Here is an 18,724-nt window from a genome sequence, read left to right as displayed (position 1 = left end):
TTGTCAGGGTAGTGATGCGGTCTGAAGTGGAGCGAGCCGCCATATTTGATTTTCAACAAAGGAAAGTAACTGTGAAAGTAACTATTGATGGTATGACCATTGGGCTGCTGAATGTTTGTTATGTATATGTCGGTCTACGAAAGCGATATAGACTAAATTCTTTATAGTCATGACTTTTATTTTATTGTACAGAGGATAGGCAAGTGTTTGCATGTGTGTAGGCATATTTTGAATGCAAAGATGGGGGTAAAGCTGATGATACTGTTTCGGATAGGGTATTACCAGTAATGGGTTTTTTTCCTCTGGAAACCTGTACATGACCTGTTAACGTTTTGTTCCCTTAGACGATCCCAGAATTGTTTTCCGACAATCAGATTTTCTGTATATTTAGGTGAGATGAGGGGCTGGACACACATACTGACGTAACTACTGCATGGAATTTCCCCAAACATTCCCGAGGAAATTGCCTCGGTTGTAGCCCCGACCAGTGATTCATTTGGTTGTTTATTACCGTTACAATGCTTGAACACATCATTTGTTTTGATGTCAAATACATATATTTAGTTGGATCTAATAGAAACTCTTTATTGTTATTTTGAAATATGTCAAGACTCAACTTATGATGCAAAATCTTATCGAAGTGTAAACTAGAAGTAGTCCGAACCTGCAGTACCTTTGTATTCATACGTCATTGCAATCGCGCTAATTTGAACGTGACTCCCCTCCCATTGACTATATAGGGGCTATGTAAATATGTATATATATACACATGTACGTGTATATGTACATCATGACCTTTCCGACCTTAAACCCAAATGACCCCTACCTGTCGGGCCTGGTACTGCATTGATACCATTCCTATAAATATCTGGTTGTTCTGAGCCTGACAGCAGCCTGGAATATCTTCAATAGAGGAAATGCTGGTTGTGTCAAACAGAGAATCCACACTAAAAGTTCGTGAGCTGTCACTCAACAGACGTGTCTCATGCATTAGGTCTATATTGGAGTCCAAATGGGAGTCCCTATAATAGAGAAAACATATAAAGAATATGATATTTGTGTAAAATTACTTCAATATAGATCAAGAGATTTTCATTTCAAAATCAAAGCAAGATGCTTTTTTGCCCCCATTCACCCACATTTGATTTTTCAAGCTTAAAAACATTGAAGAAACATAATAAATGATGGATGAAGTTGTAATGAAGTTGCCTTTGTTAGTAGCTACAGGAATTGAACCTGAGTTCTCCCCTGTGACAGCTGGATGTACTTGCCTTTGTGAGTTACTACAGGAATTGAACCTGAGTTCTCCCCCTGTGATAGCTTGCCTTTGTGAGGTGCTACAGGAATTGAAACTGAGTTCTCCCCCTGTGATAGCTTGCCTTTGTGAGGTGCTACAGGAATTGAAACTGAGTTCTCCCCCTGTGATAGCTTGCCTTTGTGAGCTGATACAGGAATTGAACCTGAGTTCTCCCCCTGTGATAGCTTGCCTTTGTGAGTCACTACAGGAATTAAACCTGAGTTCTCCCCCTGTGACAACTGGATGTACTTGCCTTTGTGAGGTGCTACAGGAATTGAACCTGAGTTCTCCCTCTGTGATAGCTTGCCTTTGTGAGTCACTACAGGAATTGAACCTGAGTAATCTCCCCCTGTGACAGCTGGACGTACTTGCCTTTGTGAGGTGCTACAGGAATTGAACCTGAGTTCTCTCCCCTGTGACAACTGGGTGTACTTGCCTTTGTGAGTCACTACAGGAATTGAACCTGAGTTCTCTCCCCCTGTGACAGCTGGATGTACTTGCCTTTGTGAGGTGCTACAGGAATTGAACCTGAGTTATCTCCTATGTGTCAGCTGGATGTACTTGCCTTTGTGAGGTGCTACAGGAATTGAACCTGAGTTCTCTCCCCTGTGACAACTGGATGTACCTGCCTTTGTGAGATGTTACAGGAATTGAACCTGAGTTCTTCCCCCCTGTGACAGCTGGATGTAATTGCCTTTGTGAGTCACTGCAGGAATTGAACCTGAGTTCTCTCCCCTGTGACAGCTGGATGTACTTGCCCTTGTGAGGTGCTACAGGAATTGAACCTGAGTTCTCTCCCCTTTGACAGCTTGTCTTTGTGAGGTGCTACAGGAATTGAACCGGAGTTCTCTCCCCCTGTGACAGCTGGATGTACTTGCCTTTGTGAGTCACTACAGGAATTGAACCTGAGCTCTCCCCCATGTGACAACTGGATGTACATGTTATCTAAGTGTGATGAAATGTGTTGTGTGAGTGGACGGTAGGAAAAAGCTGTACAATAGGAGGCCATGCTCGCACGGTGGTAGAAGTCCAAGATCTTCTTCCTGCAATCATAAATGTTGTATGGATAATATATCTCGATAAAGACAATACAACTTGTTAACCATGTCAGCTTTAAGGATTTAATTTATTATACCCATGGAATGTCATACAAATGTACTTGTAAATCTTGGTCTCACTATCATGTCACATCTACCGTTTGTTCTTACTTCACCTCCTAGTCTTGCATTCTTAGTGTAAGGCCAATTCTAATTCAACACCTAACTATAACCTCTAATTCTGTATTCGGTGGTAAAAGCTTGCTACACTTCAATATCAAAAGTATATGTGTATATTCTCTCATTGTACAGCCTGCATTAGTTTAGTACCTGTCGTTCTCTGTGAGGAGGCTGACATCCTCTCCGTCCCAGTAATCACTACAGCAACCCAGTAAAAGGTCAGCGGTACCCTGAGATAATACCTGGCCTTGACCTGAAACAGGTAACAAGTACAATATTACTTCATTATGCTAGGTATATCTGTACATCTTAATTGACATATCGATAACCAGGCTCATACTTCATTATGCCAGGTATATCTGTACATCTTAATTGACATATCGATAACCAGGCTCATTCCAGAACAGTGATTGTGTAGTTCATGTGAGAAAGCTATAAACGACTGGGAATAGTTATGATATATCACAACATTCATATAAGGGATAAGACTATAGTGAGCAATATTATTTATCCTTCTTTGAGATCTTTTACCAATTTTCCATTACCCATGCCACTTGCCTGAGCTTTTCTCCCTGACGACTACAGACACTAGGTTAGGCATTGGGATCTTGTGTTGTATAAAGGACTTTGCCCGATGGAGTCTTTCTTTGGCCGACTCATCAGGGTGCTGTAGCAGTACAATCATTATTGTTTTAACACAACAAAAACAATTTATACTTCTCATGCATTAAAATTTTATCCAAAAATGAATCATGACCAGCATAAATGATTTTTGCCAATAAAAGTAATATCTATTTATAGTAGGTCAGCAAATTTGATGAAAGGGATTTCAAGATATAATTTTTCAGAACATATGTTACAGTTATTATTTCATTCTTTACTTACCACATGCTTATACATGCCGAGAATCCGCTCCATAGTAAAGATATCCATAGCCTTTTCAGAGAAACCAATCTGTCTTGCCAATTCACATAAACATCTGTAAATATAGAGGATGTAATTTCCTTCAAACATGTTTTTGTTTTAAACACTTCAAATGAAATATTAGATCTCTTGGTTTCTTGAATATTGAAAACACTTGTTTCAAGATTTCTATATATTTAACCTTTTTGACCTTAGGCTTTAAGACTGGCCAAAGTTATGATTTATATGATCAAATAATACCAAATATCAGAAATCATGTGTACGGGGTGGCTATTTGTTCAAAAAGCTGATTACAGAAGTACAAGAAACAAGAGGCCCAAGAGGCCTTGACGGTCACCTGTGTGCTGCTACAGAAAAGCATTGCAAAGTTGGTTCAAATCTGTAAAAAGTATTTACGAATTAAAATAAACTTTAAAGTTGAACCTTTTAGAATTTTTTATGTTTTGTTTTTCATTTTGATAGTGTATTATGTTACCAAACCTTATGCTTAAAATTCCAATTTGCTTTGCCAATGTTAAACAACAAAACCAAATAAGAAGTCAGTCAATGTCAGTCATTTCATAAATTTCACTTTTTAATCTATGAAGATTATTTGGTTCCATCAAATCTGTGAATTCAGAAGAAGATTTTTGAAGTTTTCGCCTATTTGACCCTTTTTTGGCCCCGCCCCTAAGGCCCCTGGAGGTCAGCCAGGACCAATATGGTTATGACGATAAAATGCTATCTCAGGCTAAACATTATAACCCAGTTTTACTAATTTCCTATGAAAAATAAGCAAAAAACATTCATATATGTGTTTATTCCTATATAAACTATAATTAACTTGACCCCCTCCCCAGGGGGAAACATGAGAACCCAGGGTCATATAATTCACAATTTTTGTAAATGACCTTAAGACCTTTCCATCTATGAAGAGTATTTGATTCTACCAGTTCCAGAATTATAGAAGAAGATTTTTGAAGTTTTAGCCTATTTGACCCCTTTTGGCCCCGCCCCTAAGGCCCCTGGGAGTCAGTTATGGAAAATTTGTTAATAGAATTCAATGGCCATTTCATAGGGATAATTCTGACAACATTTGACTAATTTTCTATTATAAATGACCAAGTAATGCTCCAAAATGTGTTTTCACTATATAAACTATAGTAAACTTAACCCCCTCCCCAGGGGGAAACCTGAGACCCCAGGGTCATATAATTCACAATTTTTGTAGAGGGCCTTGAGACCTTTCTATCTATGAAGAGTATTTGATTCTACCACATCTGTGAGTGGAGGAGAAGATTTTTGAAATTTTAGTCAATTTTACCCCTTTTGGCCCCTCCCACAGCCCCCTGGGGGGTGGGGGTCATATAATTCACAATTTTGATTGGCCTTATGCCTTAGAAGGTTTGTGCAAAATTTCATTGAAATTGCTTCAGCGGTTTTTGAGAAGAAGTCGAAAATGTAAATTGTTTACGAACACACGACGGACGACGCACGACGACGGACAAAAGGCGATTAGAAAAGGTCACTTGAGTGACCTAAAAAGATGTAAATTGTACCATAACACATTGTTCTGATGACATGAAGCTTTTTAGTTTGACTTATCAATTTTAAAACAACATAGGGTAATTATTCAGTACCTCCTGTTGACCACAGCCACTGTCTCCTCGTTCTCCAAAGCCTCGGATGCCACATGGTCAGTGAACTGAGTATACCACTCGACTGTCTTAGCATTACATGTGTTCAGCAGAATGTTCAGGCCCTGATCAGACAAAATAGCTAAATCACATCAAAGTCATCTACATTATTTTTGTGACATTAACATTGGTATTTTTTTCTTAATTACAAAATTTTTGCGGTATTCAATGGTTAACTGATCAACTTCAAGGGCACTACCATACTAAACTTTACAGTATTGTCACATATAGGACTCCAGCTAGCTATCAAAGTTATCTATAACATACTTAATATCCAGTATCCCTGGAAGTCTAATCGTATGTTATCAATTGGGAGTTGTTTTTTTTAATCTCATTTCCCTTGTTAGGATTTTGATCTGATAGATAGCCATGAGAGAGTTCTTAAGTTACCTATAAGAGGGTTCTGGTTCTTATTTCTGTTACCCATGGGATGCTTGTTATCTTATATGACCCATGGGAGGGTTTTTATTTTATGTAACCTATGTGAGGGTTGTTATTTCATGTAAGCTATGTGAGGGTTATTATTTTATGTTACCCATTGGAGGGTTGTTATCTTATGTTACCCATGGGAGGATTCTTATTCCATGTTACTCATTGAAGTGCTATTATTTTATGTAACACATGTAAGAGTTCTTATTTTATATCATCCATGAGAGGGTTCTTATTTTATTTTACCATGGGAGGGTTCTTATCTTATGTTACCATGGGAGGGTTCTTATCTTATGTTACCATGGGAGGGTTCTTATCTTATGTTACCATGGGAGGGCTCTTATCTTATGCTACTGAGGGAGGTTCTTATCTTATGTTACCCATGAGAGGGCTCCTATTTCATGTTATCCATGGGAGGGTTATCATTTCTATGTTACCATGGGAGGGTTCTTATTTTTATGTTACCATGGGAAAGTTCTTATCTTATGTTATCCATGGGAGGGTTCTTATTTTATGCTAACATGAAAGGGTTCTTTTTTTCTGTTACCATAGGAGGGTTCTTATTTTATGTCACCATTGGAAGGTTCTCATTTTCTGCTACCCATGGGAAGGTTCTTATCTTATGTTAATTACCATGGGAAGGTTCTTACTTTATGTTACCATAGGAGGGTTCTTACTATATGTTACCATAGGAGGGTTCTTATTTCATATTACCACGGGTGGGTTATTATTTCATGTAACCCATGTAAGGGTTTTTATTTTCTGTTACCCATGGGAAGGTTATTATTTTATGTTACCATGGGAGGGTTCTTATCTTATGTCGCCATGGTAGGGTTCTTATTTTATGTTACCATGAAAGGGTTATTATTTTATTTTACCATGGGAGGATTCTTATTTTATGTTACCATGGGAGGGTTATAATTTTATGTTACCATGAGAGGGTTCTTATCTTATGTTACCATTGGAGGGTTCTTATTTCATGTTACCCATGGGAGGGTTCTTATTTTATGTTATCCATGTAAGGGTTCTTATTTTATGTTACCATTGGAGGGTTCTTTTTTGTTATCCATGAAAGGGTTCTTATTTTCTGCTACCCATGGGAAGGTTCGTATCTGATGTTACCATTGTAGGGTTATTATATTATGTTATCCATGGGAGGGTTCTTATCTTATGCTACCATAGGAGGGTTCTTATTTTATATTACCATAGGAGGGTTCTTATTTTATGTAACCCATGGGAGGGTTCTTATCTTATGTTACCATTGTAGGGTTATTATCTTATGAAAGTTATGTTACCATTGGAGGGTTCTTTATGTTATCCGTGTTAGGGTTCTTTTCTTGTTACCATGAGAGTTTTTTTTATCTGACATTACCCATGTGAGGGCTCTTATTTCATGTTTCCCATGTGACAATTTTTTTATCTGTTACCCATGGGATGGTTCTTATTTTATGATACCATGGGAGGGTTATTATTTCATCTTACTATAGGATTTTTTTTTTATATTGCCCATGGAAGGGTTCTCATTTTATGTTACCTTGAAAAAGTTCATATTTAATGCTATGTGAGTTTTTTTATTTATGTTATCTACAAAAGAGTTCTTATTTTATATTTCATACTACCATGGGAGTTTTTTTAGCTTATGATACAAATGGGAAAGTCTTTACTAGGGTTACCTACAGTTTTTTCTACCCATGATAGAATGTTCCCGTATCTATTTGACACTGTGCATACACAAATACATATCATGTATGCTTAGTGTAATCTTCACCAAATGACAATGCACTTCTGTTAGAGAGTTTGTATGCAGGAAGCCTCCTTCAAATTGATTTACACTGGTTTGACACATCCACTTTAATGTGCTTAGTGTACAGTCATTCTGGCTCATACTCGTCCCAGAATGTCCCATTGGAACAGTCCAACTAACAATGGTAGGTTGTAGCTATTATACTGCCAGGGGAAGTGTACTGTAATCAGTTAGAGCATTTGGAACGTTCCATGTTGAAACAGTCAACTAAACTTAGACATTGCTTCCACACCCCTACCAAAGGAATATGGACTTTACTGCTCAGATCAATTGACAAATGTATCTATTCAATAGAACATAAAAACTAGTACTGTTTATATATATACAAAAAACACACTTTATTGAATGAATAAATGAAAGACTCTAATGGAAATTAATACATCTAATAAGTAATACTAACCAGGGGTTTCAGAGAGTTCATGTGGTTCTTCCATGTTGGATCATCAAACCGCAGTCCAAACACATTCTACAAACACAAAATATATCATTTAGTCAAAAGTTGTTCTTTATAATGAGAACACTCATTATATGTATAAAATCAGTAAGTGATATGGTAACTCTATTGCATAGCTGTAGATAACAAGACACTTTAACTGTCTGCTGTCTATAATTAACTTATAAGACAGATGCCTGCATATAATGGAAAACCTACATACAGGCTTCATATAAGAAACAGCTCTCTATGACAAACACCTGTCTGTAAGATCGATGACCTGTCTGGAACCATACCAGCTAACAACATATCAGCACCTGTTTATAACTAATGTATTTAACAGACACATGTCTTTAATAACAGATACATATCTATGTGTATTTCAGATAACTGTATATATCAGATACTTGTGTATTTCAGATACATGTTACATGTATATATCAGATACCTGTATATATCAGATACATGCGTACATCAGATACCTGTGTATATCAGATACTTGTGTATATCAGATACTTGTGTATATCAGATACCTGTGTATATCAGATACTTGTGTATATCAGATACTTGTGTATATCAGATGCCTGTGTATATCAGATACTTGTGTGTATATCAGATATCTGTGAATATCCGATATCTGTGTATATCAGAAATCTGTGTATATCAGATATCTGTGTATATCAGATATCTGTGTACATATCAAATACCTGTGTATATCAAATGCCTGTGTATATCAGATACTTGTGTGTATATCAGATATCTGTGTATATCAGATACCTGTGTATATCAGATACCAGTGTATATCAGATACTTGTGTGTATATCAGATACTTGTGTGTATATCAGATATCTGTGTATATCAGATACCTGTTTACATCGGATACCTGTTTATATCAGATACCTGTGTATATCAGATACCTGTGTATATCAGATACCTGTGTATAACAAATTCCTGCATTACAATATAGAAATGCCCATAAGAAACACCTGTTAAGACAGACTTATGTTTTAAACAGACAGCTGTCTTAAATGAATATCTGTCTAAAAAACACCTACTTAAACAAGCACATGAGTATATCATTAAGATACTTGTCTAAACCAGACTTCTGTCTTTAATAACAAGCACCTGCCTATATCAGAAACTTGTATTCATCCAACATAAACAGACATATATTTACAGCAAACACCTACTTACATGTAATTATCTATAGTAAACACTTACCAATTACAATATAAAGATATAATGAAGAATGTTTTGCATTCGAAAGAGGAATTTTAATTCAACATTGGCAAACAGAATTTCCAATACTGTATGTGAATGTTGCACATGTTGCATGTGGAGGAATAACATATTGGTTAGTTATGAATAGATGACTTAGATGAATCCCTGGCGTGTTCAATGTAGAGGAGATGCCAGCACACACCAGGATAGAGGGCAAATATCACATAAAATTTCCATGCCCTACATGTCTTTCTAAAGCCTACATCCCCTAATTTCTACTTTGTCGCATCCCATTTTCTATCAACAGGATAGTCTATTATGACTCTTGAGGGAACACAGGGTGCAGCAAAAGTACAATATCGACGATATTACAGGATAATTTTATTGGTGATAAATTTTATTAAAGTGCATAAGGTAAGGCCTTATGGTTCCATGCTGGGCTTTCAATGGCCAGAAAAACGGAGCAAACATCTGAGAGTGATTTATAAAGTACAGAATAGAGCACCTTCAACATTCAAAAGTGTGCATTATCGTTACAGCCTTATCAAACAGCCTTTGGGCATAGACTGTACTTTTACACTTGACAAATTGTTGGCAGATAATTCTATTACAGATGACGAGTCAATCTACAGACTTACAAAGCCCAGTAACACCATTACCATTGTGTGGCGAAACAATACCGCGCCATTACACATATTACTAATGGAAATCCTGCATATGCAACAAAAGATTGTCCTAAAGATACATGTAATTTGCATTCTTGATGACGAATGAATAATTAAAAATGCCAACAATCTTTCATGTCAAACTTTACATAAAGTCTTACACCTGAGTACACACTAAACATAGCTGTGGTGTAATTTATAGACCGAGTTTCTGTAAGGCTTCACAATTTGTATCCTATAAATTCTGTACAGGTAAGTGTCACTAGCAGCTCAGAAGACGAGATCACCTCTCGCAGTAGACCTTAAGATGACTGAAGCTGGATACCATGTTTCACCCTATCTTGACCTTCTTTACCTCTGGTATACCTAAATCCCCTACTTGCACTCTGGCCCACCTTTAAACACTGAAGTATATAACAACTCTGTGGTGAACAATAGTTTACATGGTGATGTTGATTAGATAGATCAATACATGGCTGCCCACTGGTCAGCCTAAGTGCACTAGTCCACTAGCCATCTGACCTCCACAGCCTCTCCTAGCTAAACAACATCCTGTTTACTGTTTATTCTTACCACCCTGTCAACTGCCTTCAATGTAAACAGTCAACACAAAAATATAAACACACCCACTTTTTCATAAACAATTCAATTTCCAGTGTAGAGAGTTCATCATGGGGTGATGGCCCACTGATCCAGGATGATACTAAATCTGACCTCATATTGGCCTACAGCTGATTGAAACTGGAAGAGTACATTTGAGTGAGACCCTGCTCCTCCTCACACAGGGCCAGTCCATGTTGTCTAAAAGTACAATGGAACTGCCCAGGCAGGGTTGGTGTGTACTGTTAGCTGAACAGTGCAGTGAAAAGTACAGGCAGTCTCTCCTAGGGTACAGCTCAACTGTCCGCTTACAGTCCCAAGGTCTGGGATCTGGCACACGGAGCCTCTTATTGGGAGCACTGTAACCCTGTACTTGTATCTGGCCCTTCAATACCTGCTCAATACATCCTGATCAGTTGTCTGGGGTAGACATTAGACACAGCAGACGGCCACCATTATATTGTCTGGCTGTGGATAGAGATGCAGGTCTCCCACTTGTGGAGTCTGCTGCTGATGTCATCCTTATGTCACATACATCATACATGTGCGGGGTGGTCATATACAGCTATATGGAGGAGATATGATATTGTCTAAATAATAATGAAATTCATACTTAAAATATACAGCATTACTAAATATTTAAAATGTTTCAACATATGTGTATATAATACACAATTTGGATACAAGAAGATAAGAAACGTTACATGTACCTTATACAATCAATATCTAAACTCTTCTGTGATACAAGAAGATAAGAAACGTTACATGTACCTTATACAATCAATATCTAAACTCTTCTGTGATAAAATCAATGTGTTTCTATGCATGGAGACAATTACAGAACATGAGATGATTCACATTTAATGGTAAAGTCAGATCAAACCATTTACACAGGCTGGTATAACTATTTCTATATGACAATTATATCACAGAGACTATGACATGTATCATTAACACTGAATCTATCAATGGCACAGTGTTATATTGTATATGGACAAAAGGCCCAGTAGTCCTGTATCACACTATCATGGACAAGAGGCCCAGTAGTCCTGTATCACACTATCATCTGGTCAAACACTAATTTAACTTTATTTACAAGATGAGTTTTAAATAACAATGGATTTTGTAAACAAATCATACTTCTAGGTATATGTCATAAGAGCACAAACAGTTTCAGGTTCCGACCTGGAATATGACCTTGAATTTCCCCATGGTAGTGGAAGCATTTAACAGAATGTACCTTTTAACCACTGGGATATTTACTAATGGATGCAGGTAAAAAATCAATTTAACAAACTTAGTCGATTGAGTTTTATGTCATCCCTACCCATGTCATAACCAAAGACCAAAGGTTATGACACAGTCTGAAATTAAAAGTCAAAAGTTGTCTTGACTGATCATGAATGGCCACATAAACAATGGATGGATTGATAAGGAAAAGATGAGGATACAAACATAGAATTATGTCATAGAAGTTAACAAAGTCAAGATAGCATAACCACATTACAGTTCAACCATCAGAGCAGTAATGAATGTACCAATTACTGAACAAATTCAAGATGGTCAACTGTCAGCCATTATTTTGTTTTCCATATCAGAATCAGAACTAATGAGCATACCAAAGCATGAAAGTGAACTTGTGTCTGGATTTGAAATGATTTGGAAAGTCCACTATCTGTGGTAGGTTTGAATTTGTCAACCTATCTCATGGATACTGATCAGTACATATAGGAGATAGAGTCAGGTGGACGATAATGTACCACATCGACCAGACACATTTGTTACATTAGTGTTAATGGTTTGTAGACCACGATGATAAGATGACGACAAGCCAAGAAATCAGCTATTGTCAGACTCGATCAATATCCTTTTCACACCTATTGTAACAAAGTGGCCTAGTCCAGAAGGGAGATGTCAACTTTACAATTTGTAGGGATGTCAGGTCTACATGAACAATGTACATGTTCACATGGACTCAACCATGTCAATGAACTGGCCTGCCCTGTATTCCATCTGAGAACATTATACCAAGTTGTCATTTCCAGGCTGTCAAAGCCATTGAAGGTTGCTCAAGATGCCATATCAAAGATATGTCTGGATTAAAAGATTATTATTCCCTGTGCTTTGAAGCTAATAGTTTAACTATTAAGTTCTACATACAATACGGCCATAATACAAAGTCAGTTTATATTCATCCGTAACTAACATATATACCAAAGGTGTATAATTACGTACCTTTATACATACAGAGAGACTGGTCATGTATACTGATCATATGGGCCAAGTATGGGTTTGTAATACTTACATATACCATTAATTATTGATAGGTTAAGCTAATTATTGAATGCTAATTGATAAATTATTCAAAACACTAATAGGTAATTTATGACCAGATACAATTTATTATAAACCAGACATTTACCAAATTAAAGGTAGATCTATACAACTGGTGTCAGGTAAAACTTGATATTCAAAACCAAGATTTGTAATTGATAATATAAAACTATACCAAAACTAAAGAGTATAATTAAATCATTGAACAAAATACAGATTTGTAACTGACAACTAATTGATGTATACATGTACATTTGTATATACCTTCACCATTCACAAATCATATTTTTCTAACAAACATTTTTTTAGTAATATTTTCTCCACTTAAGTACGTACCTTAAATTTAATTGGTACAGTAAGACCTGTCTAAGTGATATCCACCTACATTCTTATGATTCCGTATAACCAATTTCAACATAATTTGAACTCTGTACTATATATAGATCATTTGGCTATATAAAGACTATCTTTCTTTGTCATTTAGATCGTTTATTTTATAGACAGGGTTTTAGAAGGTGACATTAAGATAAAAAGGAATCGATAATTAGAACCAACAAATATAACATTTTTCTTACAAAACTATGTACTGCTGTTTCCCAAATGATTTATTTCAGATACCACCTCAGAATATCTGTATTGAAAAGATCTGCTGGTATATCAAGGCCAGTGTTACATTGAAATGTCAGGGCTATAATGATCCCCGGGTGTAACATTTGACATAACATAACCACCAGGTTTAACCATAACTATGTCCATTACCATTCATACAACACCTCACCATGCTAGTAATTCTAACAAAGCCATAATCTAACAATAAAACTACTCAAAATGGCCACAATGGAAGTTCCATCCAGATGTGTGTCACTATATTACTGATAGTCATGATCAGGTTCCAAAAATAAAACAGAATTCTATTTCTAGATAGGTCTTGAATTTTGTGACTCTCCAACCAGATAGAGGCAATGTCTGTCCTGTGACGCCATCATTTGATGGTGAGGTTATGTAATGACTAGTGTGTTGTACTTTAAGCTAGTCTGGTGTACTCTGTAATCTGTATATTTCCTCTCTCTAAGAACCCTTAAAAATCTCTGTTAAAGTGCATCAGCACTTCTACGCCTTGCTTTACCTATTTTTCTAAAAGTGGATTGTCCCATTTGGTTCTGATTCTAAGATTTTCGATCAGTCCACTATGGAAATTAGGATTATTATATGAAGATATGTGTGTGTTGAATGCCGAACTTAGAGCTGCATGTCACTGTATAAAATCAATAGCTTCATGCTGAAATCCACTGTACTTAACCTGAATGTGTACTATTGACAGGAATTCACACGAGTCAGAGAGAGGCTCTGACATACACATGTCTTCCACGACTCATTGTCAGTTCATCACACCACCTACGTAAAGCCATATTTATTAAACCCTTTCAAACACTAATGAAGTCTATGTCAAGTGTTAGAACACACATATGCCTTTCTTTTCAATAAGGAATTAATTAAAGCTGAAGAAATTAATTAAACAAGAAACAAAATGGGCTTAACAGTCACCTGGGTTATAAAATATTTACAGCAGCTACAATAAATCTAGCTTTTACTTCACCAATAATCATCCATGCTTTAAGTCAGAAGTAAAATGCAAAAACTATTCATGTAGAAACTATATGTATATATGCTAATGATATTGATCATTACTAGGAATGAAATTCATAATGTGGCTTTGAAACTTCCCTTGCATATTATTTGCCTTATGATAATAGGAAATTTGATCTCCGAAACTGAGTCAAATTTATTCAAAAATAAATCCATATATCCATATCCCCCCCCTATAGAACCCTTTTGGCCTGCAAATCAGACATAGGAAAAGTTTGGTTGACTATCATCTTGAAATCAAAATTTCGGAAAAGTTCAATTAAATTTTTCCCAACTTTTTGGAGGAAAAGTTTGTAAAGAGTATATAAGACCTGTATTATCCAGAGTATTGAGGTGCATTAACAAATTGTACGACTGATCATTGCACTGTATGAGCCAATATATTACTGCAGAATTGAATGTATTGTTATATGACTGAGAGTTGTTTTATGACAGAGTGTTATTTGAATAACATATGTTCATATGTGTTTGTATGACTGTGTGTATTTTTGTATGACTAACCCTTGTGTTGTATGACTAAGTTTGAAAATAAATGATTGAGTTTTGTGTTGTATATCAGATTTTTGTGCTGTATGACTGAGTGTTGTAATGCATGACTGAGTGTTGTGTTGTATGACGGAGTGCTGTGTTGTATGACTGAGTGTTGTGTTGTATGACGGAGTGCTGTGTTGTATGACAGAGTGCTGTGTTTTATGAGTGTGTGTTGTGTTGAATGACTAAGTGTTGTGTTGTATGACTGAGTGTTGTGTTGTATGACTGAGTGTTGTGTTGTATGAGTGTGTGTAGTGTTGTGTGACTAATTGCTGTGTTGTATGACTGAGTTTTGTGTTGTAAGACTGATAGTTGTGTTGTATGACTGAGTATTTTGTTGTATGACAGTGCTGATATGACAAATTTTTGTGTTGTATGAAGGAGTGCTGTATATGACTGAGTGTTGTAAAGAATGACTGATAGTTGTGTTGTATGACTGAGTGCTGTGTTGTATGACAGTGTTGTGTTGTATAACAGAGTGTTGTGTGTGTGAAAGAGTGTTGTGTTGTATGATGGAGTGCTGTGTTGTATGACAGATTGTTGTGTTGTATGACAGTTTTGTGTTTATGACAAAGTGTTGTGTTGTATGACAGAGTGCTGTATTTTATGCCGGAGTGCTGTGTTATATGCAGGTCCGGTCGATCACTATATAAGGACATAAACAAAACTTTACGTCACTCTCTACTTATCCATAATGCATTGCGTAACGCGTCCAATCGAGTAAATGACTTGTGGTCACATGATCACCTTTACTATGTATTTACTATGCAAAAAGCAAGTGTTGTATGTTCAATTATTTCTTTTAATCCCAGGTAAGTCATTAAATAATAAAATTAATTGATACTTCGAACAATAAATGTTGATCTAATTATAATCGATTTCACCTTTGGAAATGTGAGTATTTAAACCAAATAAATAAGATACATCAGTAATTGTTACCGGCCATGCACTGTCACCATTAGTACACAGGCTTTCGACTCTATAGAATTAGCAAACGGACACTTCTATACATTGTGTACGTGTAATAGTGGGTACACATATAGAGGCCGTCCGTATATAGTCAAAAGACTGTACTTGATAACCCCGTGTCTGTACTATGACACACAATAGATGTTTGTCAATCGCAATGACTTCAAATATTTCGTGCAAACGCATAGCACACGTTAATTTATACAACAGTCGGTATAAAAATAAATTACAGTAACTAGAGAATCGACCATGTGACATTTCTCTGTGACTTATTGTATGTTAATTGTTTGTCATTAATTCAGTAAGAGCTGCAGATAATGATATTGATACATTACCGTAAAAGTTGTAGCCACCTTAATTTCATCCTCGATACTCCAGGGGATCCGATCATTTACGATCTCTACACCCATGGATTCTGTTGCCTCCAGTTTTACTATGAGATAGTCCATGTGACTGTGTAGAGATCGTAAGTGATCGGAACCCCTGGAGTATCGAGGATGCCTTAATTTAAGACTGACAAAAAGAGAAAATGTATGTACTCTTTACAGGATTTGTTTTCCATTATAAACTAATGACCTTTTTATACTCGTTAAATACCTTAATACATTAACTTTGTTAATGTATACGTCACACAGCGATTTATATTTAGATAATTACTTTTGAAAACTTTCATTTTCGATGAAAAACTTATTTTTACCATGACCGCCATGTTGTTTTTTTCTCGGAATGCTTCTCGATTTTACATATCGTGACTGCATTATGCAAATTATGTAGTGTTGCGCTCGTCGGTAAAAGTAATTGAGCACCATGATGTTTAAATGGAGTTTCTACAAAGTACGAGACATGACACCTCCAAAGGAGATTGTGGATGAACACAGTTATGGGTACTGTTTACCACCACAAGCGTAGATTTTGTGATTTCGGCTTTGTTTTTGAGGTACCCATTAAAGGCGAGACGACATTTCTCTTGAAGGTCATCCTCGATACTCCAGGGGTTCCGATCACTTAAGATCTCTTCACCCCTGGACTATCTCATAGTAAAACTAGAGGCAAAAGAACAGAAAAGGTAATTTAGTCATTTGATGTGATTGGTTCAGATTTATTCCCCTGAGTTGCCTTCAATTTTACTATGAGATAGTCCAGGGGTGTAGAGATCGTATGTGATCGGAACCCCTGGAGTATCGAGGATGCTTGAAGGTAAGATATGCGTCAATGGTGTTTATTAAAAAAAAAAATCACGGTTATTTTTAAAAATATGCATGTTTCTCTCTACCGCCGAGTTCATTCATACCCTTGATACTATTATATTTATATGTATACTATTGGTTAAAAAATCGTGTCAGGTCCCTGTGATCAACCCGACCAACCAAAATGATTACTTCGGATAAAACTGCATAAGCATTGTACACGGTTCACATCTAAAGCGTAAGTGATCAATTTCCGAATGGGATTTCACTAATATTACGAACGAAAAGTAGTTTCGGTAAATGAATTGGGTATTAGAGATGCTTTAAATAGGTAGTCCCAATATAAACTTTACACAATTTTGAAGCATTCTACCTTTAGAATTAGTTAAATATTTATATACAATGTACTCTACGCAGATACGGGATATATCAACAGTAGAAGTACATTGCCGGTAACCATTATTGATATATCTTATTTATTTGGTATAAATACATAATTTTCCAATGGTGAAATCGATTATAATTATATTAACATTTATTGTTCGAGGTATCAGTTAATTTAATCATTTAATGACATACCCGGGATTAAAAAAAAAAAATTGAACACACAACACATGTTTTTCATATAGTAAATACATAGTAAAGGTGATCATGTGACCACAAGTCATTTACTCGATTGGACGAGTTACGCAATGCATTATGGATAAGTAGAGAGTGACGTAAAGTTTTGTTTATGTCCTTATATAGTGATCGACTGGACCTGATATGACTGAGTATTGTGTTGTATGACTTTGTGTTGTGTTGTATGACTGAGTGTTGTGTTGTATGACAGTGTTATGTTGTATGCCTGAATGTTGTGTTAAATATGTAAGAATTGTGACAATGCTTTAGTTATTGTTGTATAATTGAAAACTAGATGTATGACTGAATTCTTTGTTGTATGACTGACTGTTGTGTTGTATGACTGACTGTTGTGTTGTATGATGAAGTGCTGTGTTGTATGACAGATGAGTGTGTATAGTGTTGTATGAGTGTGTTGTGTTGTATGACAGTGTTTTGTTGTATGACAGTGTGTTGTGCAGTATGACAGACTGTTGTGTTGTATGACTGAGTGTTGTGTTGTATTACTGAGTGTTGTGTTGTATGACTGAGTGTTGTGTTGTATGACAGTGTTGCATTGCATGTCAAAGTGTTGTGTTGTATGACAGTGTTGTGTTGGATGAAGGAGTGTTGTGTTGAATGACTGAGTGTTGTGTTGTATGAATGAAAGTTGTGTTGTATATCTGAGTGTTGTGCCTTAGTGACTGAGTGTTGTGTTGTATTACAGAGTACTGTGTTGTATGACAGATTGTTGTGTTGTATGACAGTTTTGTGTTGTATGACAAAGTGTTGTGTTGTATGAAGGAGTGCTGTGTTGTATGACAGAGTGCTGTGTTGTATGACAGAGTGCTGTGTTGTATGACAGAGTGTTGTGTTGTATGACAGAGTGTTGTGTTGTATGACAGAGTGTTGTGTTGTATGACTGTGTGTTGTGCTGTTTGCCTGAGTGTTGTGTTGTATGACAGAGTGTTGTGTGACTTAGTGTTGTATTGTATGACAAAGTGTTGTGATGTATGGCAGTGTTGTGTTGTATGACAGTATGTTGTGTTGTATGAAGGTGTTGTGTTGTATGACTGGGTGATGTGTTGTATGACACAGTGTTGTGTTGTATGATAGAGGACTGTGTTGTATGAGGGAGTGCTGTATTGTATGTGGGAGTGTTGTGTTGTGTGACTGAGTGTTGTGTTGTA

General features: G+C 36.3%; 1 protein-coding gene across 2 annotated transcripts in view; it reads right to left on the bottom strand.

The window, feature by feature from the left end:
- The window catches only part of LOC138323467 (transmembrane protein 94-like), a 46,561-nt gene that overhangs the window by 12,391 nt on the left and 15,446 nt on the right, over positions 1 to 18,724 (bottom strand). For both annotated transcript variants that reach the window (XM_069268106.1, XM_069268107.1), the window contains exons 12-18: positions 7,748 to 7,813; positions 5,058 to 5,179; positions 3,400 to 3,493; positions 3,073 to 3,181; positions 2,665 to 2,767; positions 2,176 to 2,340; positions 827 to 1,022 (exon numbers count right to left, since the gene is read on the bottom strand). In XM_069268106.1, the coding sequence (XP_069124207.1) occupies positions 827 to 1,022; positions 2,176 to 2,340; positions 2,665 to 2,767; positions 3,073 to 3,181; positions 3,400 to 3,493; positions 5,058 to 5,179; positions 7,748 to 7,813 (855 nt within the window). The remainder of the gene's footprint in view (positions 1 to 826; positions 1,023 to 2,175; positions 2,341 to 2,664; positions 2,768 to 3,072; positions 3,182 to 3,399; positions 3,494 to 5,057; positions 5,180 to 7,747; positions 7,814 to 18,724) is intronic.

This window comes from Argopecten irradians, chromosome 5, assembly GCF_041381155.1.
Source record: "Argopecten irradians isolate NY chromosome 5, Ai_NY, whole genome shotgun sequence".
NCBI lineage: Eukaryota > Metazoa > Mollusca > Bivalvia > Pectinida > Pectinidae > Argopecten > Argopecten irradians.
This window is presented reverse-complemented; position numbering and strand designations above follow the sequence as displayed.